Here is a 24,897-nt window from a genome sequence, read left to right on the forward strand (position 1 = left end):
AGAAACCCACCGGGAGACCTCCCGCCCTTGTCTAGCACACAGGCCAGGGTCTGTGACACCGTGTCCTGCTTCCACCTCCTCCCCTAAAGAGGAGCAGACTGGCTAAACCCACCCTTTGTCTTCTCATCCTTAAGCACCTGGGAAAGGTGTGTTGTGCCTGCAAGGACTGCGGGAAGTTGCGGGGCAAAGCCAGCAGAGCCCTAGAGGGAGGGTGGGTGTTTTGCTGTGTGACTGGGCTTGACAAGTGCAGCCGTGCAGCCGGAGGGTCCGTACCGTACCGGCAGGGCTGGGCTGGAGCGTGGTCTTTCCGGGCAGCCCAAAAGCAGATGGTGCCCCGTAGTTGGCAGGATTCGAACCTGCGCGGGGAAACCCCAATGGATTTCTAGTCCATCGCCTTCACCACTCGGCCACAACTACCTGCCCCAAAGGGCTCTGCAGCAGTGAGCAGGTGCCCTGTGCTGCGACGTCTGGCTCGCCGGGAGTCTGAGGGCCAGGCTGCGCTGGCGGATGTCCTTTCCACTCTTTGGACACGGCGCGGTTGGGCACCAGAGGCACCTGCAGCCAGGGTCTGAGTGTTATGGAAGTTAGGCCTGTCGGCCACCATAACAGGGCTCGACCCTAGGTTCCCGCAGAGAAGTTCAGAGTGAAATCAAAACAAATCAGATAATTTTAATCACGCGCGTGCTGTAATTACAGCTCGAGCTGGGTGCCTCCGAAGAGGGACCCTAACATAAACAAATCCTGGGTAATTATAGTCTTTTCGACTTCCATTTCCCACCCCTCACGCCATAGACCAATAGTAATTTTTTGGTCTGGGGTCTCCTGCTCCTCATTGGGTCTCATCGTCTTTCTGAGGCAAGCTGTTTTTCTCCTTATTCTTCTTTTTTGCAGTCTCTGATGACGGTTGTACTTCTGTTTTTGTTGGGTCTGGCGGTTGCCTCCCAAGGTCTTATTTTTCCCCATTGTTTTGGCGTCTTCCCTCTTGGAGTCGGTGACACAGGTGCGCAGACTGCGTGTGGCTCCATTATCTTCCCAGCCTGAACGAGCTCTGAGGCACTATTTTTTGTTAAACTAAGTAAAGATTTGTTACTTTTCCCATGCTTGGACTAAGGCTTCAGCAAATCTAGCCACTCATGCTAAGCAAGTTTTATAGAAGTTGTGCTAAGCAGCCATTTCTAGACAGTTTCAATTCACTATTCTTTAACACTGAGAGGCCTTGAGGGGCCTGCTGCCAGGGCTATGGCTGCAGCTCCTGGTGCCTGGTCCTCAGGCTGGCCTCTGGGATAGGCTGACGCTGGAGGACGGCTTCACTCTCCCTCTGGCATCGCCATGGCGGGAGGGGAGAAAAGGGAGGGAGCAGTGTGAGGCGTCCAGTGGTGGTGGAGCGGAAATGCGTCAGGTCTACAAGAGGAACGAGAAAGCAGAGAAGCCAAGAGCAGGCGCGGAAGGGGAAAGACTGCAAGGAACCCACGGCCCCCCAGGTGTGAGGGTCTGGAGATGACTGGAGCGGTTGGGAGAGGGGAAAACCTGTGTGCAGGGGGCCGGGAGGAGGAGGCAGAGCGAACGGTGCTGAGAAGAGCGTCTCGGAGAAGCAGCAGTTGATTCAGGTGTATCGGATGGACAGCGCTGTTGCCTTGTGTTAAGAGTGGGAGGTGAGGGGGCACTGGCGTTTTCTCAGGGGTCCTGAGAGGAATGTAACGGAGGGATGCAACATGGCTTGGACACCCCCTCTGCCCCCCTAGATGCCCTGGATCTGGCACTTGGGGCCAGCAGTGCTGGGAAAGCTGAGGCCTGTGCAGGATTTATGTGCCAAGCCTACAGCTGGGAGATCAGTGCTTAATGCCTGGTGGAGTGGGGCTCCACACTGGGGTCCTCACTGCTGCTGGGATGCTTCTGGGGAGAGCAGAGGACACCCTTACTGTAAGGTCAGGAGGAAGGGGAAAGAGAGGGAAAACAGCTGTGGTCTAAGCACTGGGGAGGAGGTGGACTTCTAGAAGGAAATGTCTCTTCAGTGGCCTCTGTGTGGAGACGCAGAGAAGCCTGATGCTCCCTGGGGATGCATCAGAAGCAGGTCTGACCCCAAGCACAGTGTTTGTCTGAGCACGAGACCTCCAGTCTGCTTCCACTGCGCCCCGAGGCATCGGCTACCTCCTTTGCGAGAAGCATGACAGGCTTCTGCAAGGGACTCAGCTGCTCTCCTGCAGAGCCCTCTGACTGCACGGTGCCCCACGGCCCTGGAGAAGGGCTGTGCTTGGGCGCTGCCGGGGAGACGGAGAAAGCCCCTGGCTCGGCCAGGACCACGTGGCTCAGTCCTGCTAGTGGCTGAGCGGCAAGAAGAGGTGTCCGGGAGGTCCCATGGTGTAATGGTGAGCACTCTGGACTCTGAATCCAGCGATCTGAGTTCAAGTCTCAGTGGGACCTCGATCTCAGGCTCCTGCCTCACTGAGGGCTTTCCTCAGCTGTTTGCACGTTTTACACCCTTGCATTGCCTACCTTGCGTAGATTGCTTTACGCACTCCGGCCTTCCTTCCTTCCCCACCCTCCCGCTCTGCTCTTTCGCCATTTCCTGACCACGGGAGCCCACCCTGCACTGGCACTGACACTGGTACTGGTACTGGCAGCGGTGTCCCTTCTCCTGCCCTTTCCCCATCACTCCTCTGTAGCTGTTCTGGGCACTGGCTCCTGGCACTGTCTCTCCTCTCTTGTCCCTGACAGCTGGTTCTGGCAGAGGGACCCGGCAGGGGGGGTCACAGGATCACAGAACAGCTGAGGTGGGAAGGAACCTCTGGAGATCGCCTAGCCCAACCCCCTGCTCAAAGCAGGGTCAAGAAGAGGCCTCTGTTCAGGGCCTTGTGCAGTCGAGTTTTGAAAATCTCCACAGCTGGAGACTCCACAACCTCTCTGGGCTTGCTGTTCACATGTTTGACACCTTCCCCTCACGCCCACACAGTCAGGAAAACAGTTTTCTCTTCCTTCCTTCCCTCCTTCCTTCCCTCCTTCTTTCCTTCTTTTTCTTTCCTGTGTGTTTAAGTGGAATGTCACAGACTTCAGCTTGTGCCCGTTGCCTCTTGCCCTGTCACTGGGCACCACTGAGAAGCGTCTGGCTCTCTCTTCTTTACTCCCTCTTCCCCCACTTCCTCCACCGCCTCAGGTATTTATACGCATTGATAAGATCCCCCCCTTAGCCTTCTCCTCCCCAGGCTAAACAATCCGAGCTCTGTTAGCCTCTCCTGGTATGACAGATGGTGCACGCCCTTAACCGTCTCTGTGGTCTTTCGCTGTGCTCACTCCAGCGTGGCCATGTCTCTCTTGTACCGGGAAGCCCGAAATGGGACACAGCACGCCAAGTGTGGTCTCACCAGTGCTGAGTAGGGGGGAAGGGTCACACCTCCCTCAGCCTGCTGGCAACGCTCTTCCTAACGCAGCCCAGGATGCTGCCGGCCTTCTTTGCTGCAAGGGCACGTTGCTGCCTCAGGTACTGAAGGCCTTCCGGGACACAGCATCTCTCCTCTGAAACAAATGCCCATGAGCTACCAAGCTCCTGGGGAGCCGACAGAGCCCCTAACTGCTGCAACCAGAAACACAATGCCACGTGACGGTACCGTTGGAGTCCTTGTGAGGGCACCTGACATGCAGATGCGCAGGGCTCCTGCAGAGGAAGGAAGGACACTTTGAAGAGCACTTTTCACTTGCTGCCGGGGGCAGCCTGGACCAAGAGAGAAGGCACAAACACAAATGCTCTTGACCCCTCCTCACATGGCATGTGCTGCAGCCCCGTCCTCTGCCACTAGCTCTCTCCGGGTTGTTGCCATCGCACTTGCCCTGAGGGAACAGAACGGGGCATAGCATTGCAGACATGGCCCCAGCAGTGCCAAATGAGGGGAAACAATCTTTTCCGTCGGCTTGCATCAAACAGTTTGGGTTGCAAGTGACCTCTGGAGGTGACCCGTTCCAAGCCCTTTGTTGAACTGCAGGCGGTTCCTGTCAGCGCCTTTCCCCAGCCTGTTGAGATTCCCCCGAGTACCCGCCCTTCCCTCCAGTCTATCAGCTGCTCCCCACAGTCTGGCCTCCTGTACAAACATGCTGAAAGCCCCCTCTGTCCCACTGTCCAGGTCGCCCATAAAGAGAGCAAAGATTTTTGGCACCCGGAGCTTTACCTTTCCTACCACCATTGTGGTATGCCTGGGCAATGAGGCTCTGTTTGTGCTTTCTCGCCTGTCCCTGGTTTCACCTCCCGTGCCCTTCCTGTCCGCTGTGGAGCTCCCTCCGGAGCTCCCTGCTGAGCCAAGCCTGTCGCGTGGACCACCTGCTCATTTCCCTGAGTAGCGGGATGGACTGTGCTCCTGCCTGGGGGAGGTGGTCCTTAAAGACCCACCAGCTCTCTCCAGCTCCTTGGCCTGACAGAGCTGCATCCCATGAGATCCCGCCTAGCAGCTCCCTGAATGCACTGACGTCTGCTCGCCTGCAGCCCAAGCTCTGTGCTCTCTTACTTGCCTTCCTCCCTCCCCTCTGGCTCTTGAGTTTCACAATTTCATGGTCACGCCAGGCAAAACTGCCACTGGTAATCCCACTGTCCCCGGGCAAGCCTTCCTTGTTCATGAGGACCAGGCGCAGCCTCAGCTCTCTTTGGCCCATGCAGGGGGCATGCTAAGAAGTTATCCCTGACTCCCTCCGCAAGCCCCCGGGATTACTCGAGTCCCAACGTGTCACCCTCGCCGCAGAGGCTGGGGAGCTGGAAGTCCCCACGAGGAAAGAGAGTCTGTGACCTGGAAACCACCTTGGGCTGCTGCAGAAGAAGTTGTCCGCTTCTCATCACGAGTGGGTTGTCTGTACCAAAGTCCCACCACAGGGTCCCTTCCCGCTGCACTGAGGGGCAGGGGGACAAGGGCTCGCAGGGCAGAAATGCAGGAGGCTCAGAGGCCTGGAGCCGGCGATGGCAGGAAGAACAGGGCCCAGCCTGCATCAGCCACAGGGGCCCCCAGTGCCGGGCGGGAACACGGCAAAGCTGCAGCAAAGCCAGGAACTGCGGAGCCTGTGGGTGGACTGTGGGACGGGGCCTGGCTGCGAAGGGCCCTGCCCCTGCCTGGTCTGCGCTCGCCCGTGGCTGCCGGCAGCGAAGCCGTGGCTTCCGTGCAGGCTGAGGCAGGTGGTAGGGCCTGTTGCTGAGGGCGAGGGAAGAGGGGGCCGGCGTGCGGGCTGTCGGTTTGTGTCTGTGGCTGCTGGCTCCGTGCCCCATGCACACGCCCGAGCGGGGAGCAGCCAGGAAGAGGAGTCAGAAAGCAAAAGCAAGAGGGACAAGGCTGGGCGTGCAGCTGTGGAGCGTGCGGAGTCCAGTAGCGGTGCGCATGCTGCAGGGGGTGTAGCTCAGTGGGAGAGCATTTGACTGCAGATCAAGAGGTCCCTGGTTCAACTCCAGGTGCCCCCTCCAGTGCTGCTTTTCTTCCTGGAGCTTCTCCTTTGCCTTGGTCTGCCTCCCCATCCCTCAGGGGGAGGGCTGCGGGGGCCAGCCCAGCATGGGCCTGTCGCAGCCTCGCTGTCTCTGGGCTCGCTTCTCTCCTCATGACCCGCCTGGGGTTTCCCCTTTCCTTAAGACACCGCACCTCCCAGTGAGGCCCGGAGCAGCCCTTCTTCCTTCCCAGGGACTGTGCTGCCACTGCTCTGTTGGGAGCTGCAGGGCACCAGCTGAGAGAAACCCACCGGGAGACCTCCCGCCCTTGTCTAGCACACAGGCCAGGGTCTGTGACACCGTGTCCTGCTTCCACCTCCTCCCCTAAAGAGGAGCAGACTGGCTAAACCCACCCTTTGTCTTCTCATCCTTAAGCACCTGGGAAAGGTGTGTTGTGCCTGCAAGGACTGCGGGAAGTTGCGGGGCAAAGCCAGCAGAGCCCTAGAGGGAGGGTGGGTGTTTTGCTGTGTGACTGGGCTTGACAAGTGCAGCCGTGCAGCCGGAGGGTCCGTACCGTACCGGCAGGGCTGGGCTGGAGCGTGGTCTTTCCAGGCAGCCCAAAAGCAGATGGTGCCCCGTAGTTGGCAGGATTCGAACCTGCGCGGGGAAACCCCAATGGATTTCTAGTCCATCGCCTTCACCACTCGGCCACAACTACCTGCCCCAAAGGGCTCTGCAGCAGTGAGCAGGTGCCCTGTGCTGCGACGTCTGGCTCGCCGGGAGTCTGAGGGCCAGGCTGCGCTGGCGGATGTCCTTTCCACTCTTTGGACACGGCGCGGTTGGGCACCAGAGGCACCTGCAGCCAGGGTCTGAGTGTTATGGAAGTTAGGCCTGTCGGCCACCATAACAGGGCTCGACCCTAGGTTCCCGCAGAGAAGTTCAGAGTGAAATCAAAACAAATCAGATAATTTTAATCACGCGCGTGCTGTAATTACAGCTCGAGCTGGGTGCCTCCGAAGAGGGACCCTAACATAAACAAATCCTGGGTAATTATAGTCTTTTCGACTTCCATTTCCCACCCCTCACGCCATAGACCAATAGTAATTTTTTGGTCTGGGGTCTCCTGCTCCTCATTGGGTCTCATCGTCTTTCTGAGGCAAGCTGTTTTTCTCCTTATTCTTCTTTTTTGCAGTCTCTGATGACGGTTGTACTTCTGTTTTTGTTGGGTCTGGCGGTTGCCTCCCAAGGTCTTATTTTTCCCCATTGTTTTGGCGTCTTCCCTCTTGGAGTCGGTGACACAGGTGCGCAGACTGCGTGTGGCTCCATTATCTTCCCAGCCTGAACGAGCTCTGAGGCACTATTTTTTGTTAAACTAAGTAAAGATTTGTTACTTTTCCCATGCTTGGACTAAGGCTTCAGCAAATCTAGCCACTCATGCTAAGCAAGTTTTATAGAAGTTGTGCTAAGCAGCCATTTCTAGACAGTTTCAATTCACTATTCTTTAACACTGAGAGGCCTTGAGGGGCCTGCTGCCAGGGCTATGGCTGCAGCTCCTGGTGCCTGGTCCTCAGGCTGGCCTCTGGGATAGGCTGACGCTGGAGGACGGCTTCACTCTCCCTCTGGCATCGCCATGGCGGGAGGGGAGAAAAGGGAGGGAGCAGTGTGAGGCGTCCAGTGGTGGTGGAGCGGAAATGCGTCAGGTCTACAAGAGGAACGAGAAAGCAGAGAAGCCAAGAGCAGGCGCGGAAGGGGAAAGACTGCAAGGAACCCACGGCCCCCCAGGTGTGAGGGTCTGGAGATGACTGGAGCGGTTGGGAGAGGGGAAAACCTGTGTGCAGGGGGCCGGGAGGAGGAGGCAGAGCGAACGGTGCTGAGAAGAGCGTCTCGGAGAAGCAGCAGTTGATTCAGGTGTATCGGATGGACAGCGCTGTTGCCTTGTGTTAAGAGTGGGAGGTGAGGGGGCACTGGCGTTTTCTCAGGGGTCCTGAGAGGAATGTAACGGAGGGATGCAACATGGCTTGGACACCCCCTCTGCCCCCCTAGATGCCCTGGATCTGGCACTTGGGGCCAGCAGTGCTGGGAAAGCTGAGGCCTGTGCAGGATTTATGTGCCAAGCCTACAGCTGGGAGATCAGTGCTTAATGCCTGGTGGAGTGGGGCTCCACACTGGGGTCCTCACTGCTGCTGGGATGCTTCTGGGGAGAGCAGAGGACACCCTTACTGTAAGGTCAGGAGGAAGGGGAAAGAGAAGGAAAACAGCTGTGGTCTAAGCACTGGGGAGGAGGTGGACTTCTAGAAGGAAATGTCTCTTCAGTGGCCTCTGTGTGGAGATGCAGAGAAGCCTGATGCTCCCTGGGGATGCATCAGAAGCAGGTCTGACCCCAAGCACAGTGTTTGTCTGAGCACGAGACCTCCAGTCTGCTTCCACTGCGCCCCGAGGCATCGGCTACCTCCTTTGCGAGAAGCATGACAGGCTTCTGCAAGGGACTCAGCTGCTCTCCTGCAGAGCCCTCTGACTGCACGGTGCCCCACGGCCCTGGAGAAGGGCTGTGCTTGGGCGCTGCCGGGGAGACGGAGAAAGCCCCTGGCTCGGCCAGGACCACATGGCTCAGTCCTGCTAGTGGCTGAGCGGCAAGAAGAGGTGTCCGGGAGGTCCCATGGTGTAATGGTGAGCACTCTGGACTCTGAATCCAGCGATCTGAGTTCAAGTCTCAGTGGGACCTCGATCTCAGGCTCCTGCCTCACTGAGGGCTTTCCTCAGCTGTTTGCACGTTTTACACCCTTGCATTGCCTACCTTGCGTAGATTGCTTTACGCACTCCGGCCTTCCTTCCTTCCCCACCCTCCCGCTCTGCTCTTTCGCCATTTCCTGACCACGGGAGCCCACCCTGCACTGGCACTGACACTGGTACTGGTACTGGCAGCGGTGTCCCTTCTCCTGCCCTTTCCCCATCACTCCTCTGTAGCTGTTCTGGGCACTGGCTCCTGGCACTGTCTCTCCTCTCTTGTCCCTGACAGCTGGTTCTGGCAGAGGGACCCGGCAGGGGGGGTCACAGGATCACAGAACAGCTGAGGTGGGAAGGAACCTCTGGAGATCGCCTAGCCCAACCCCCTGCTCAAAGCAGGGTCAAGAAGAGGCCTCTGTTCAGGGCCTTGTGCAGTCGAGTTTTGAAAATCTCCACAGCTGGAGACTCCACAACCTCTCTGGGCTTGCTGTTCACATGTTTGACACCTTCCCCTCACGCCCACACAGTCAGGAAAACAGTTTTCTCTTCCTTCCTTCCCTCCTTCCTTCCCTCCTTCTTTCCTTCTTTTTCTTTCCTGTGTGTTTAAGTGGAATGTCACAGACTTCAGCTTGTGCCCGTTGCCTCTTGCCCTGTCACTGGGCACCACTGAGAAGCGTCTGGCTCTCTCTTCTTTACTCCCTCTTCCCCCACTTCCTCCACCGCCTCAGGTATTTATACGCATTGATAAGATCCCCCCCTTAGCCTTCTCCTCCCCAGGCTAAACAATCCGAGCTCTGTTAGCCTCTCCTGGTATGACAGATGGTGCACGCCCTTAACCGTCTCTGTGGTCTTTCGCTGTGCTCACTCCAGCGTGGCCATGTCTCTCTTGTACCGGGAAGCCCGAAATGGGACACAGCATGCCAAGTGTGGTCTCACCAGTGCTGAGTAGGGGGGAAGGGTCACACCTCCCTCAGCCTGCTGGCAACGCTCTTCCTAACGCAGCCCAGGATGCTGCCGGCCTTCTTTGCTGCAAGGGCACGTTGCTGCCTCAGGTACTGAAGGCCTTCCGGGACACAGCATCTCTCCTCTGAAACAAATGCCCATGAGCTACCAAGCTCCTGGGGAGCCGACAGAGCCCCTAACTGCTGCAACCAGAAACACAATGCCACGTGATGGCACCAGTGGAGTCCTTGTGAGGGCACCTGGCATGCAGATGCGCAGGGCTCCTGCAGAGGAAGGAAGGACACTTTGAAGAGCACTTTTCACTTGCTGCCGGGGGCAGCCTGGACCAAGAGAGAAGGCACAAACACAAATGCTCTTGACCCCTCCTCACATGGCATGTGCTGCAGCCCCGTTGCTCTGCCTGGTCCTCTGCCACTAGCTCTCTCCGGGTTGTTGCCATCGCACTTGCCCTGAGGGAACAGAACGGGGCATAGCATTGCAGACATGGCCCCAGCAGTGCCAAATGAGGGGAAACAATCTTTTCCGTCGGCTTGCATCAAACAGTTTGGGTTGCAAGTGACCTCTGGAGGTGACCCGTTCCAAGCCCTTTGTTGAACTGCAGGCGGTTCCTGTCAGCGCCTTTCCCCAGCCTGTTGAGATTCCCCCGAGTACCCGCCCTTCCCTCCAGTCTATCAGCTGCTCCCCACAGTCTGGCCTCCTGTACAAACATGCTGAAAGCCCCCTCTGTCCCACTGTCCAGGTCGCCCATAAAGAGAGCAAAGATTTTTGGCACCCGGAGCTTTACCTTTCCTACCACCATTGTGGTATGCCTGGGCAATGAGGCTCTGTTTGTGCTTTCTCGCCTGTCCCTGGTTTCACCTCCCGTGCCCTTCCTGTCCGCTGTGGAGCTCCCTCCGGAGCTCCCTGCTGAGCCAAGCCTGTCGCGTGGACCACCTGCTCATTTCCCTGAGTAGCGGGATGGACTGTGCTCCTGCCTGGGGGAGGTGGTCCTTAAAGACCCACCAGCTCTCTCCAGCTCCTTGGCCTGACAGAGCTGCATCCCATGAGATCCCGCCTAGCAGCTCCCTGAATGCACTGACGTCTGCTCGCCTGCAGCCCAAGCTCTGTGCTCTCTTACTTGCCTTCCTCCCTCCCCTCTGGCTCTTGAGTTTCACAATTTCATGGTCACGCCAGGCAAAACTGCCACTGGTAATCCCACTGTCCCCGGGCAAGCCTTCCTTGTTCATGAGGACCAGGCGCAGCCTCAGCTCTCTTTGGCCCATGCAGGGGGCATGCTAAGAAGTTATCCCTGACTCCCTCCGCAAGCCCCCGGGATTACTCGAGTCCCAACGTGTCACCCTCGCCGCAGAGGCTGGGGAGCTGGAAGTCCCCACGAGGAAAGAGAGTCTGTGACCTGGAAACCACCTTGGGCTGCTGCAGAAGAAGTTGTCCGCTTCTCATCACGAGTGGGTTGTCTGTACCAAAGTCCCACCACAGGGTCCCTTCCCGCTGCACTGAGGGGCAGGGGGACAAGGGCTCGCAGGGCAGAAATGCAGGAGGCTCAGAGGCCTGGAGCCGGCGATGGCAGGAAGAACAGGGCCCAGCCTGCATCAGCCACAGGGGCCCCCAGTGCCGGGCGGGAACACGGCAAAGCTGCAGCAAAGCCAGGAACTGCGGAGCCTGTGGGTGGACTGTGGGACGGGGCCTGGCTGCGAAGGGCCCTGCCCCTGCCTGGTCTGCGCTCGCCCGTGGCTGCCGGCAGCGAAGCCGTGGCTTCCGTGCAGGCTGAGGCAGGTGGTAGGGCCTGTTGCTGAGGGCGAGGGAAGAGGGGGCCGGCGTGCGGGCTGTCGGTTTGTGTCTGTGGCTGCTGGCTCCGTGCCCCATGCACACGCCCGAGCGGGGAGCAGCCAGGAAGAGGAGTCAGAAAGCAAAAGCAAGAGGGACAAGGCTGGGCGTGCAGCTGTGGAGCGTGCGGAGTCCAGTAGCGGTGCGCATGCTGCAGGGGGTGTAGCTCAGTGGGAGAGCATTTGACTGCAGATCAAGAGGTCCCTGGTTCAACTCCAGGTGCCCCCTCCAGTGCTGCTTTTCTTCCTGGAGCTTCTCCTTTGCCTTGGTCTGCCTCCCCATCCCTCAGGGGGAGGGCTGCGGGGGCCAGCCCAGCATGGGCCTGTCGCAGCCTCGCTGTCTCTGGGCTCGCTTCTCTCCTCATGACCCGCCTGGGGTTTCCCCTTTCCTTAAGACACCGCACCTCCCAGTGAGGCCCGGAGCAGCCCTTCTTCCTTCCCAGGGGCTGTGCTGCCACTGCTCTGTTGGGAGCTGCAGGGCACCAGCTGAGAGAAACCCACCGGGAGACCTCCCGCCCTTGTCTAGCACACAGGCCAGGGTCTGTGACACCGTGTCCTGCTTCCACCTCCTCCCCTAAAGAGGAGCAGACTGGCTAAACCCACCCTTTGTCTTCTCATCCTTAAGCACCTGGGAAAGGTGTGTTGTGCCTGCAAGGACTGCGGGAAGTTGCGGGGCAAAGCCAGCAGAGCCCTAGAGGGAGGGTGGGTGTTTTGCTGTGTGACTGGGCTTGACAAGTGCAGCCGTGCAGCCGGAGGGTCCGTACCGTACCGGCAGGGCTGGGCTGGAGCGTGGTCTTTCCAGGCAGCCCAAAAGCAGATGGTGCCCCGTAGTTGGCAGGATTCGAACCTGCGCGGGGAAACCCCAATGGATTTCTAGTCCATCGCCTTCACCACTCGGCCACAACTACCTGCCCCAAAGGGCTCTGCAGCAGTGAGCAGGTGCCCTGTGCTGCGACGTCTGGCTCGCCGGGAGTCTGAGGGCCAGGCTGCGCTGGCGGATGTCCTTTCCACTCTTTGGACACGGCGCGGTTGGGCACCAGAGGCACCTGCAGCCAGGGTCTGAGTGTTATGGAAGTTAGGCCTGTCGGCCACCATAACAGGGCTCGACCCTAGGTTCCCGCAGAGAAGTTCAGAGTGAAATCAAAACAAATCAGATAATTTTAATCACGCGCGTGCTGTAATTACAGCTCGAGCTGGGTGCCTCCGAAGAGGGACCCTAACATAAACAAATCCTGGGTAATTATAGTCTTTTCGACTTCCATTTCCCACCCCTCACGCCATAGACCAATAGTAATTTTTTGGTCTGGGGTCTCCTGCTCCTCATTGGGTCTCATCGTCTTTCTGAGGCAAGCTGTTTTTCTCCTTATTCTTCTTTTTTGCAGTCTCTGATGACGGTTGTACTTCTGTTTTTGTTGGGTCTGGCGGTTGCCTCCCAAGGTCTTATTTTTCCCCATTGTTTTGGCGTCTTCCCTCTTGGAGTCGGTGACACAGGTGCGCAGACTGCGTGTGGCTCCATTATCTTCCCAGCCTGAACGAGCTCTGAGGCACTATTTTTTGTTAAACTAAGTAAAGATTTGTTACTTTTCCCATGCTTGGACTAAGGCTTCAGCAAATCTAGCCACTCATGCTAAGCAAGTTTTATAGAAGTTGTGCTAAGCAGCCATTTCTAGACAGTTTCAATTCACTATTCTTTAACACTGAGAGGCCTTGAGGGGCCTGCTGCCAGGGCTATGGCTGCAGCTCCTGGTGCCTGGTCCTCAGGCTGGCCTCTGGGATAGGCTGACGCTGGAGGACGGCTTCACTCTCCCTCTGGCATCGCCATGGCGGGAGGGGAGAAAAGGGAGGGAGCAGTGTGAGGCGTCCAGTGGTGGTGGAGCGGAAATGCGTCAGGTCTACAAGAGGAACGAGAAAGCAGAGAAGCCAAGAGCAGGCGCGGAAGGGGAAAGACTGCAAGGAACCCACGGCCCCCCAGGTGTGAGGGTCTGGAGATGACTGGAGCGGTTGGGAGAGGGGAAAACCTGTGTGCAGGGGGCCAGGAGGAGGAGGCAGAGCGAACGGTGCTGAGAAGAGCGTCTCGGAGAAGCAGCAGTTGATTCAGGTGTATCGGATGGACAGCGCTGTTGCCTTGTGTTAAGAGTGGGAGGTGAGGGGGCACTGGCGTTTTCTCAGGGGTCCTGAGAGGAATGTAACGGAGGGATGCAACATGGCTTGGACACCCCCTCTGCCCCCCTAGATGCCCTGGATCTGGCACTTGGGGCCAGCAGTGCTGGGAAAGCTGAGGCCTGTGCAGGATTTATGTGCCAAGCCTACAGCTGGGAGATCAGTGCTTAATGCCTGGTGGAGTGGGGCTCCACACTGGGGTCCTCACTGCTGCTGGGATGCTTCTGGGGAGAGCAGAGGACACCCTTACTGTAAGGTCAGGAGGAAGGGGAAAGAGAGGGAAAACAGCTGTGGTCTAAGCACTGGGGAGGAGGTGGACTTCTAGAAGGAAATGTCTCTTCAGTGGCCTCTGTGTGGAGATGCAGAGAAGCCTGATGCTCCCTGGGGATGCATCAGAAGCAGGTCTGACCCCAAGCACAGTGTTTGTCTGAGCACGAGACCTCCAGTCTGCTTCCACTGCGCCCCGAGGCATCGGCTACCTCCTTTGCGAGAAGCATGACAGGCTTCTGCAAGGGACTCAGCTGCTCTCCTGCAGAGCCCTCTGACTGCACGGTGCCCCACGGCCCTGGAGAAGGGCTGTGCTTGGGCGCTGCCGGGGAGACGGAGAAAGCCCCTGGCTCGGCCAGGACCACGTGGCTCAGTCCTGCTAGTGGCTGAGCGGCAAGAAGAGGTGTCCGGGAGGTCCCATGGTGTAATGGTGAGCACTCTGGACTCTGAATCCAGCGATCTGAGTTCAAGTCTCAGTGGGACCTCGATCTCAGGCTCCTGCCTCACTGAGGGCTTTCCTCAGCTGTTTGCACGTTTTACACCCTTGCATTGCCTACCTTGCGTAGATTGCTTTACGCACTCCGGCCTTCCTTCCTTCCCCACCCTCCCGGCCTTCCTTCCTTCCCCACCCTCCCGCTCTGCTCTTTCGCCATTTCCTGACCACGGGAGCCCACCCTGCACTGGCACTGACACTGGTACTGGTACTGGCAGCGGTGTCCCTTCTCCTGCCCTTTCCCCATCACTCCTCTGTAGCTGTTCTGGGCACTGGCTCCTGGCACTGTCTCTCCTCTCTTGTCCCTGACAGCTGGTTCTGGCAGAGGGACCCGGCAGGGGGGGGTCACAGGATCACAGAACAGCTGAGGTGGGAAGGAACCTCTGGAGATCGCCTAGCCCAACCCCCTGCTCAAAGCAGGGTCAAGAAGAGGCCTCTGTTCAGGGCCTTGTGCAGTCGAGTTTTGAAAATCTCCACAGCTGGAGACTCCACAACCTCTCTGGGCTTGCTGTTCACATGTTTGACACCTTCCCCTCACGCCCACACAGTCAGGAAAACAGTTTTCTCTTCCTTCCTTCCCTCCTTCCTTCCCTCCTTCTTTCCTTCTTTTTCTTTCCTGTGTGTTTAAGTGGAATGTCACAGACTTCAGCTTGTGCCCGTTGCCTCTTGCCCTGTCACTGGGCACCACTGAGAAGCGTCTGGCTCTCTCTTCTTTACTCCCTCTTCCCCCACTTCCTCCACCGCCTCAGGTATTTATACGCATTGATAAGATCCCCCCCTTAGCCTTCTCCTCCCCAGGCTAAACAATCCGAGCTCTGTTAGCCTCTCCTGGTATGACAGATGGTGCACGCCCTTAACCGTCTCTGTGGTCTTTCGCTGTGCTCACTCCAGCGTGGCCATGTCTCTCTTGTACCGGGAAGCCCGAAATGGGACATAGCAGGCATCACCATGGCGGGAGGGGAGAAAAGGGAGGGAGCAGTGTGAGGCGTCCAGTGGTGGTGGAGCGGAATTGCGTCATGTCTACAAGAGGAATGAGAAAGCAGAGAAGCCAAAAGCAGGCGCGGAAGGGGAAAGACTGCAAGGAATCCATGGCCTCCCAGGTGTGAGGGTTGGAGATGACAAGGAAGAAGCTGGAGCGCTTGGGAGAGCGGAAAACCTGTGTGCAGGGGGCCAGATTGAGGATGCTGGGTTCAGTCTCCCCATGGACATTTCTGTGGCTTGCAGGAAGGAAGCGGGAGGGAGCTTTGAGGAGACAGCCAGTGATGACAGTGGTGGCCCTGCCTGCCCCTCTGAGTTATCTTCCCTTTACCCCTGCTAATGCTGCAGGAAGACGGCTGGGCCTCTGACTCGGACTTTGCCTGAAGGTCAGCTGGCTGAACAGCACATGGTAAACTGCTGGACACGATATGGTACATTGCTGGCCACAATGGATGCCTTTGTGAGAAGTGAGGAAAGCTACAGATTGCACCGCAAGCGATGGCTGGGGTTCACAGGTGGTTATGTTAAGTGAGAAGCAGCCAAATTTCACAGATAAATAGAGGGTTAATGATGGGCATTTTGGGGGATGGTGAGGAATCAAAGTCATGCAAGGCTGGCCGTTCTAGGGTAACCTAGCTTCTCCCACAGAGGCTCTTTTGGGTTTGTGAAAATGTGTCTATCACAGTTCCTGCAGCAAGTCCAGTGAATGGCTGCTAAGATGATTAAGATGTCTCCTGGAGTATCTCTTCTGTGAGGAAAGGCTGAGATGGCTGGGATTGTTCAGCCTGGAGAAGGGACGACTGAGAGGGGGTCTTATCAATATGTATAAATATCTGAAGGGAGGGTGTAAAGAAGATGAAGCCAGACTCTTTTCAGTGGTGCCCGGTGACAGGAGAAGAGGCAATGGGCCCAAACTGAAACACAGGAAGTTCCCTCAGAACTTAAGGAAAAACAATGTTACTGTGAGAGTGGCTGAGCACTGGAAGAGGTTGTCCAGAGAGGTGGTTGAATCTCCATCTTTGGAGATCTTCAAAAGCTGTCCAGACAGGGTCCTGGCCAGCCTGCTCTAGGTGATCCTGCTTGAGCAGGGGGAGGGTTAGACTACATGATCTCTAAAGGACTTTTCCAACTCAAACATTCTGTGATTCTGTGAGGACCTGGAATTCAGTGCTTTCAACAGCGAAAGGATGGAAAGCCAATTTATGTGACAAAATTGGATGTAAATCTCAGTTTAACTCCCTTTGCTGCTTGATCACCCATCTCTCAGGAGGGGTCTCTGTGAAGCTCATGTGTTGACCATGTGCCTCTTCTATGATTTCAAATTAGAGAGTACCTGCAATGCAACAAGGACCAGGTCTCTTGGGTTGGTAAAGAAATATCAAATATTTCAGTTCCTCCCTGAATCTGTAGACAGAGCACAGAGAGAAGAAGACTGCCAAGGTAGGTAAGAAATTTCTTGTCTTGACTATATTTTTTTGCCATTTTGACTGAATTATCCCTAAAAATCTGAGTTCAACTGAGTCTGATCAGTTTCTTCTGTTTCTTGAACTTGAATATCACCACCTTTAAATTTACAGCTTAGCACAGTAATTTATAATTCAGCATCAGTGACTATGAACCAAAGCTAATGTCAAAGTTCCCTTCAGAAAGCATTATTAAAGTCTGTTTAATCACAATTCAATATAATAAATTTCAGCGGTGTCTGAGAACTTGTGATATGTATCAGAGCAGTGAAGTCCCTTAATGAGAAGCCTTTCTGTGTGTGAGTTAATATCAGATAGGAGGATGCACAGATATATGGGCTGCTGGACAGATTGGGTGGGTTTTATCTCCATTGTTTATCGAGACATCTCAGATATCAGCACTTGAAACAGACATCTCAATAATGACTGAGGTGCCTAAGCACAGCTGTATAGTACCAATTAGATACCACGGACTATCCAGCATATCCATGCAAGGCTCACACATATGACACAGGACCTATAGGAATCATTTGTCCTCCTTGCATGGCAGCTAGAGGCCAGGGTGTGTACTGTCAGTCATCTAAAATGCGGTAGATGCCTTGCTTTAGGCTCCAGAACTGGCTGTCCAAAGTGTGTGTAGGTGACTGTTACCCACAGATAGCTATTTTTGACTTAAGAAATGCACCATACTGTTCCATTGTAGCCGTAACTGTTTCTTTATTGTTCCAAGATGAAATCCTCTGAAGAAGCAACGGCCAGAAATAAAACTTCTGTGATCGTGTTTGTTATCCTGGGTTTTTCTCATCGCCCAGATGTGAAAGCCTTTTTTTTCATCCTGTTTCTATGTATTTACATCATCACAGTGCTGGGAAACCTAATCATTCTCCTTGTCATTAACATGGATCCTGCCCTCCACACCCCCATGTACTTCTTCCTCAGGAACCTGTCATTTCTGGAGATCTGCTACACCTCTGTCACCCTGCCCAGGGTGCTGGTCAACCTTCTCTCCAGTGATACGTCCATCTCTTTCGCAGGTTGTGCTTTGCAGATGTATTTCTTTCTGTTCTTTGGGGCAACTGAGTGCTGCCTCTTAGCTGCTATGGCATATGATCGCTACAGAGCTATATGTAACCCTCTGCATTACATGGATATCATGAATAAGAAGGTATGCACGCAGCTGGCTGCTTCCTCATGGATATGTGGCAACCTTGTGGCCCTTGGGCACACTATCTTTATCTTCTCTTTGCCCTTCTGTGGCTCCAATGTGATCAACCATTTCTTCTGTGAGATCCAGCCAGTGCTGATGCTGGTGTGTGGGGACACTTACTGGAATGAGCTCCAGATAATTCTGGCTGCTGCCTTTGTCATCCTGATGCCCTTCCTGCTCATCTTGGTGTCTTACAGCCTCATCATTTCCTCCATCCTCAAAATCAGGTCTGCCAAAGGGAGGTACAAAGCATTCTCCACTTGCTCGTCACATCTCATTGTAGTGACAATATTCTATGGGACAGCTGTATTCATCTATATACGTCCCAAATCCAGCTATTATCTGGATGTAGACAAGGTGCTCTCTCTGTTCTATTCTGTGGTGACTCCCATATTGAACCCTATTATCTACAGCCTTAGGAACAGGGAGGTGAAAGGGGCACTCTCTAAAATGAGAATGAAGCTACTGCACCCCAACTTTTAGGTCAGTTCCTTTCAGCTGAACAACCATCCGCAAATATCTGACTTCAAAAGAGGCACTGGCACATTGCCAGAGGGATATAGGAAAGATCAGTGATCAAGATTTAGGATAAGATAGGATCCATCTCACCTGCATTCAAAAAAAGCAAGCCTCTAAGGAAAGGCATATGGTAGCATTTGACATACCTGGCCTCTAGCTTCCATTTCAAAATATGTGAATCTCAGTTTGGTCCTAAGTTACAGCTGCCAGTCCCATGTGAACATCTTGAATAGAATGGGATGTCTCATGTGATACCAGGCATGTACCTTTAGGCATGTGAATTACTCCCTTAATGTCTATAAGATGAGTTAATATGACTGGCTCGATTCTGTTGACAGTACCTAAGAAGCTGTTGCTACCTAAAATCCCCTGGGATATTTCAGCCATCAGCATGGACTTGGAGATATGATACAGGACATACAAAAGACCTGCTCCCTTCTGCAGCAATGGCTGGGGAGTGGGCAGGGTGCCAGGGGACAGCTCCAATAGCATGGACACCTACTATTAGGTACATGGGATGGGCCAGAGTCAGTGGAGACTATGGAATGATACATGTGATCCAATGCATGCCTTTATAAGGGGATGAATCACTCTCTGGACTCCAGTGACTCACTGTTGAGCTGCTCTCAGATAGACACCCAGTGTCATTTGAAATGTCCTAGGGTACTGGAACTGAACTTCTGGTTATAATTTAGAAGGTCATGGAAATCCCATAGTGTCATTTATGGGATATCATAGATGTCCATGTCGTCTCTGGCAGATCAATGAGGAAGTCCTGGACATCCTTGGGAATCTCAAATGGCACTAAACACACATGTTCAAGTGAAGGAATAAAGCCCTAAATCTCTGCTGACTGTAATGGGAGTTTAGACATCTAACTTACCTGGGGACGCCTAGATAAATGTGTTTGAAAAAGGAATCCAAGTCCACCTGTGCATCATAGAGACTCGTATCCAGATGAAATGAACGTCACCCAAATGTCAGGGAGATTAAACCCACCTTCAGTCCATCCTCTGATGTAGCAAGACAAGATTTCATACCAACATATTACACCTGAGAAATCTTACTTTTGAGTGATAGCTCCTCTATCAACATAGCTTTTTTTTTTCAAAATCAGTGTGTGACATAACCAGAGAGCGCATTGACCTTCACTGAAAAATGCTCCTAACTTTGTAGTGAGATAGTCACCATGCCTTGTGTTGGCATTGCATTTTAAGACTACTCTAAGTGACAAAGAGGTGGAAAGAGCAAAGAAAACATTTTCTCTCTGTTTTATACAGTTGTGGACAAGATTTTGTGACTATTGAGTCAATATAAGCCTGATTCACCCTGTATGGAAAAATGCAGAAGAATGTCGAGGAGATAGGTGATGGAAGCTAGCCTGTTCCATGGAGGCTAGACTGTTCCATGGGAAAAGGAGCATCAACAGGGCATGTTGACCCATAGTCACATGGTTGAAACTGTGCCAGTGTGTTGGGGACCAAGATTGAATGATGCTGTGTAAGACAGCAGAGAATCTCTAAGGCAGAAAGTAATGATCTGGTAACTATGATTTGTGGCCAGAATGTGTGCATGTGAGTTGCCAGTGATCATGTGCCTTCCTGCCTACGTGTCAGCAGTTGCGGTGGGCCTGTCCTGCTGGACTGTCCTGCCCGCCTGCTAGGCATCAGAAGACATCTTCTACCTATCACAAGATGCCACAACGCCAAGGAGATACTTGGAGGAGTGGCTGAGCTTGATGGCTATATAACCAGCCATTGTGTTTTCAATAAGGGCTTTTTTGCACTATCCTTCTTGAGGTCCATGTCGTCGTATGCCACACCAGTGTGGCGCTGCACCTGGGCTTTAAATCGAGAACAATGATGAGCTCAATATGGTTACTGCACGTGTATAGTACATAAAAGCTTCAGCTAGTGCCCCCCTGGCGTTCCTTGCCCTGGACTGATGCTCAGCAGTGCCAGTGATTCTCCCAATTCATTATTGCCTCAATCGGAATAACACTGGGGAACCCCTGCTCAGATGCAGAGGTAATAAATGCTCCATATCAACCATAGTGTGCCTTGTGTTTGTGTATCTCTCCCTGCCGGGAGTCTAGGCAGTGTCCCCACCTCACCCTTACAATTGGTGTAGTCAGCAGGAAACACAAATGACAATGCCATGGCCAAGGAGAGTGAATGGGGAAGGCAAGAGCCAAGGAAGGACTGCTTACCTGCATCTACCAGGATGGCCCCAGACTGAGTGGTGGGGGCCAGTAGCTGCATTGCTTGCCACTCTGGCAGTCCCTGAGGACTGGCCAGAGTTGGCACAGGGAGAAAATGTTACCCTGAAGGCAGTTGGATCCCCTTTACAGGTTATGCCCTTCTGCTCTGCTTCAGAAGCAGCTCGGAGGCTAGCTGGATGATTAGGGCGGGTACTCTTGACAGGCATTCAAGCCTTAGATAATGAGGTATCATCTTCGCAGCAATGAGTAAAAGATCTGGAGAAGGAGACTGGAGATTTGCATGATGTGAAGGCAGTAGCATAGGAGTTGATTACAACCCAAACTGAAGAGAGTCAGGAATTAACCCATAGAGTAGAGCAATTAGCTTTACGAATGGCTAATAAACACTGTATAAACGCTATGGTAAAGCCCCAGCTACAGTTGTACAGGTGAGAGCAGTAATACACAGACCTTCCTGGGACCCAGAGGAGGGGGATGGTAATATCTGGAGTACTTCATCTGACCCGGAGGTTGAATTTGGATTAGAAGGAGAACCGGTTACTCCCCAGGTCTGACCTTTTGTGCAGTTGAAGGGGGAGAGGCAAGCAGATGGGAATACAGTGGAGCAATCTAGGATGCATACCTCAAAGGAATTGCATGAATTTTTAACTACTTTCCAGCAGCAGCCCGGGGAGTCTTTGTTAGCCTGGTTAGTGAGAGCATGGGATGCAGGCGCCGGATCGCTTACTCTCATAAGAGAGGAGCTGAGTTTAATGAGGCCCTTATCAACTGATATTCAAATACAGTATTATCTTACCCAATTAACTTCTGCACAGGATGGGGCAGGAAATGTTGTTGTAGCTCCAACATTATATCAATGGTTGTGCGCCTCTGTGGTAGGTGCTTACCCGTCCACCGGTGAGTTAGCCACTGCAGTGGGAGTGTGGCGTACTTTTGAGGAAGGGAGCAATTTGTTGCAGCAGTTAGGGGTAGCAATTGGATTAGCAGATGGAGATGGACCAGATGGTGTGGAAACAATGCAGCAGATGAAAATCCAATTATTAAAGGGGTGGGCTGTAAACCCTGAGAAGGTATAGGGGCCGGACATCAGTGTGCAATTCTTAGGGATATTCTGGAGCGGGCAGATGAAAGCTGTCTCTGAGAAAGTGTACAATACTACTCAACAGTACCCTGCTCCCACTGCTGTAAAACAACTACAAGCTTTTGGGGGCTTTTTGGGGTTCTGGTGGACCTTTGTACCCCACTTAGCATATTTAATGCAGCCACTACAGCGTTTGACCAAAAAAAGTAGCTGGTGGCGATGGACTAAAGAACAGCAACAAGCCTTTGACCTAGGCAAGGAGGCGGTGGTCCAACATTCTGAACTAGTGATTCCATATGAGGGACAACCTTTCAAGCTGAAGGTAACAGTTATGGGGGATACGATGTCTTGGGGGTTGTGGCAGCAATGTGCCCACACAAGATGGGAACCTATAGGTTTCTGGTCCTGTTCCCTGCAAAGGGCCACAGCAAATTATACACCTGGAAAAACAGCTTTTGGCTATGGTGTGGGCTTTTCAGGATACCGAACGAGTTACAGGATGTGACCCAGTGACTGTACACACCCCGATCCCCTTTCAGGCATGGGTGATGGATGATACAGTCAGGGCCTATGTGGGAGTGGCCCAAGCTGCAACTCAGTGGAAATGGGAACACTATCTACAAGCCCAGTTTAAGGAGGGGAGAAAGAACATGAGTACCCTGCATGCAACCTTGTTAGGGGAAGTATGTTTTGAGCACATGCCTCTATTATCTGAGCCAGAGGGGCTGCCCCCCTTGCTCCCCCAATAGAGCCATTGCCTGTCCAAGAGGCCCCTCCTTTTGAGACCTTCTCTCCTGAGCGAGTACAAGCCAAACCAACCATAGCAATCCCTGATCCAATATCTGTAATGGAAGAGGGGATTGTCCCCTGCATACTTGCCTCTGAGAAGGTAGAATTCTATACATCTGAGCAACTTACAATTACTGAATGAAGAGTTGTAAGCTTACATTTAAGACTTGACTGCCCTTCACGGTGTGTATGTCTGTTTACACCTTTAATACCTGTTCAAATAGTCCTATTCTTATTGACTTCTTCCCAAGATTTATCTTACCAGGTATCAGTATCCACGCCAGTGAATGTCTCACAGGGAGCACCAATACTGCAAGGAATTCTGATCCACAGTGCCAGAGTGCCTCAAGTTCAGCAAACACCCTCAATACACTCTTTAGCCAGTATGTGGATACTAACTCCTCAACAGGATAAATGGCCTGGCACTGTTTTAGCAGATGGTCCAGAAGCCACTGCTCTAGTTCTTCCTGATGGTGATATCATGCCTTTCTGTCTTCCTATCAAAAGGTTATCACACTAGCATCTGTAAGCTGCTGTTGGAATGTTGCCTCTTGCTGACCACAACAGATGCCATTGATCTACAAGACCATCCAGCTTCCCGTGTAAATACATGGATTTGGCTCACACAAAGATCAGCTAACCTCTCTGATTTCTGTATTGCAGGAGGATGATCAGTGGATGATGTCTTAACTATGTGATACATACGTGTACCAGCTCCACGCGCGTTATTGCAGAGTTACACTTTCCTAAAAAGATTTGACATTTCTGTTACTCCCATGAATTTATACAATTTGGGTATTGTTTGCCAAAAGCTGACACCTTGGGCTTACTCTTTTAATATAGCTAACATATCTAAAGCAGATACTTGCTTTCGCTTTGTAACTAGCGCCTCTGTTCTGCAGAATGTAACCGATGCACAGTTAATTTGTAATGACACTATGACTATTACCTATGCATCTGCTCACCTTATGCTACCGTTAGGATAGTTCCTCCTGCATGGTTCTACAGCATATACATATATGCTGGCCAGTGCCACAGGTGGCCCATACACTGTAGGTATTGTTACTTTAAGTACCCCTTCCTTTATGACAGAGTGGTGAAGGACCCTGTGGCATATCCTAGATACCACTTGTAACCCCCATATAAGTTTATTTTCCCATGCAGAAGCCTTAGGCCTATTGTTGAGCCCAGCTGGGATCCTGGGGGTGGTGGCGCATAACTGTAAACAATTAGAGCCTGTTGCCTGTGCGTTAGCTCAAAGCTTAAATTGGACATCTAGAGCCATTGCCTCTTTAAATAAAGAGTTGGGAGCAGTATAGCAAGGAACACTGCAAAACCATCTAGGGATTGACTGTCTCCTACTGTGATATAACCACGGACATCATGACTTTGCCAGGATGTGCTGTTTTAACATCACTGATGAATTGGCATCTATTGAGAATGATATCAGCTGCTTACAAGACATTATCTAACATATCCGGCAGAACAACGGAGATGCCTGGCTGGCTAATTGGTTTGGCTCCCTAACAGGATGGCTGGGCCACCTCATACAAGGATAACTCTTGTTTATCTTTTGCTTTGTAGTATGTTATGTTTTGATTTCATTACTTTGTAAACTCCCTGTTGAGGAGATAGGTGATGGAAGCTAGCCAGATGGTTCCATGGGAAAAGGAGCATCAAGAGGGCATGTTGACCCACAGTCACGTGGTTAAGCCTGTGCTAGCATGGTACTGCACTTGGGCTTTCAATAAAGAATAACGATGAGTTCAATATGCTTACTGCGCATGTGTATAGTACATAAAAATTTCATCTAGTGTCCCCCCGCGTTCCTCACCCTGGACCGACACTCAGCAGTGCCAGGGATTCTCCCACTTCATTATTGCCTCTATTGGGATAATGCTGGGGAACCCCTGCTCACTCTGTATTGACTATAGTGTGCCTTGTGTTTGTGTTTCTGTTCCTGCTGGGAGTCTAGGCAGTGCCCCCGCCTCACCCTTAGAACCCTTTGCAGATTAAATCACAGTAGTAACTAATATTATCCTCGAATATTTTTCCAGCTATGAATGACAGATTCTTTCTCCAAATGTGAAATCTTGCAAGGTCATGTGATAATCTGAAGACCAGGTTTCACCACAGCTGTCTGTCTGCTTTACACCGTATTACACAAACACATTCAGTGTTTTAACTCTGAAGGCAAAATTTGTCTCTCCTGCTGGCAATATTTACAAAATGGATGTCTAATGCTAAGTCACTGAGGGCTTCTTCTTTAATTAGGCGTACACATCTAAGGTGTGATTCAACTCATGCTAACATAGCCATCAGGTGAATCACACTCGTGAAGTTTCTCTTTCTCACTTTTGACTACTGAAGGGCAATCTTAGATGTAGAAGTCTATGTTGTAGATGCCTAAAGCTAGGACATAAGAGTAGCAGTCTTAAACTCTAGTACTTTAACACTAATAATATCTGTTGTTTACTGTGGAAAGCAGTCTACAAATCTGCATCAAATGCAGCAGTTTAGGTTAGCACAGCTGCAACATTCACATCAGAATCCAGTCTCATGGAATTACTTTGCGTTTCATTTATTTTCAGAACCTGAGACAGTTATGTACAAAGTGGAGCGTAGAATTTCATATGTGTACACACACACACACACATATGCATGCCATCATTCCTTGCAATGAAGATGGGCTTCTTCTCAGACATCTTTGGGCCTGTAGTAGTTGGACTCAAAGTCTAACTTAATTTTCAAACTCATTTTCTGGTCAATCGAGAGAGAGGTGGGAACCTCTGAGTGAAGTTTTATCCCAGTCTTTTAAGCATC

The 24,897-nt window shown here is 52.8% G+C and overlaps 1 protein-coding gene and 8 non-coding genes across 9 annotated transcripts; 6 read left to right on the top strand and 3 right to left on the bottom strand.

Moving 5' to 3' along the window:
- Nucleotides 1-335: 335 nt before the first annotated feature.
- TRNAS-AGA (transfer RNA serine (anticodon AGA)) lies at nucleotides 336-417 on the bottom strand. Its single transcript has one exon. It is a non-coding gene; the product is annotated as a tRNA-Ser (tRNA).
- Nucleotides 418-2,349: 1,932 nt separating this feature from the next.
- On the top strand, nucleotides 2,350-2,421 carry TRNAQ-CUG (transfer RNA glutamine (anticodon CUG)). Its single transcript has one exon. It is a non-coding gene; the product is annotated as a tRNA-Gln (tRNA).
- Nucleotides 2,422-5,353: 2,932 nt separating this feature from the next.
- Nucleotides 5,354-5,425, top strand: TRNAC-GCA (transfer RNA cysteine (anticodon GCA)). Its single transcript has one exon. It is a non-coding gene; the product is annotated as a tRNA-Cys (tRNA).
- Nucleotides 5,426-6,022: 597 nt separating this feature from the next.
- TRNAS-AGA (transfer RNA serine (anticodon AGA)) lies at nucleotides 6,023-6,104 on the bottom strand. Its single transcript has one exon. It is a non-coding gene; the product is annotated as a tRNA-Ser (tRNA).
- A 1,932-nt stretch (nucleotides 6,105-8,036) lies between these two features.
- TRNAQ-CUG (transfer RNA glutamine (anticodon CUG)) lies at nucleotides 8,037-8,108 on the top strand. Its single transcript has one exon. It is a non-coding gene; the product is annotated as a tRNA-Gln (tRNA).
- A 1,446-nt stretch (nucleotides 8,109-9,554) lies between these two features.
- On the top strand, nucleotides 9,555-17,947 carry LOC112994728 (olfactory receptor 10C1-like). The gene is made up of 2 exons (XM_064517714.1): nucleotides 9,555-9,568; nucleotides 17,017-17,947. Exon 2 carries the CDS (start codon nucleotides 17,156-17,158, stop codon nucleotides 17,945-17,947), a length of 792 nt encoding a protein of 263 aa, XP_064373784.1. The 5' UTR covers nucleotides 9,555-9,568; nucleotides 17,017-17,155.
- Nucleotides 11,054-11,125, top strand: TRNAC-GCA (transfer RNA cysteine (anticodon GCA)). The gene has a single exon. It is a non-coding gene; the product is annotated as a tRNA-Cys (tRNA).
- TRNAS-AGA (transfer RNA serine (anticodon AGA)) lies at nucleotides 11,723-11,804 on the bottom strand. The gene has a single exon. It is a non-coding gene; the product is annotated as a tRNA-Ser (tRNA).
- Nucleotides 13,737-13,808, top strand: TRNAQ-CUG (transfer RNA glutamine (anticodon CUG)). The gene has a single exon. It is a non-coding gene; the product is annotated as a tRNA-Gln (tRNA).
- Nucleotides 17,948-24,897: the final 6,950 nt, after the last annotated feature.

Source organism: Dromaius novaehollandiae, chromosome 10, assembly GCF_036370855.1.
Source record: "Dromaius novaehollandiae isolate bDroNov1 chromosome 10, bDroNov1.hap1, whole genome shotgun sequence".
NCBI classification, from domain to species: domain Eukaryota; kingdom Metazoa; phylum Chordata; class Aves; order Casuariiformes; family Dromaiidae; genus Dromaius; species Dromaius novaehollandiae.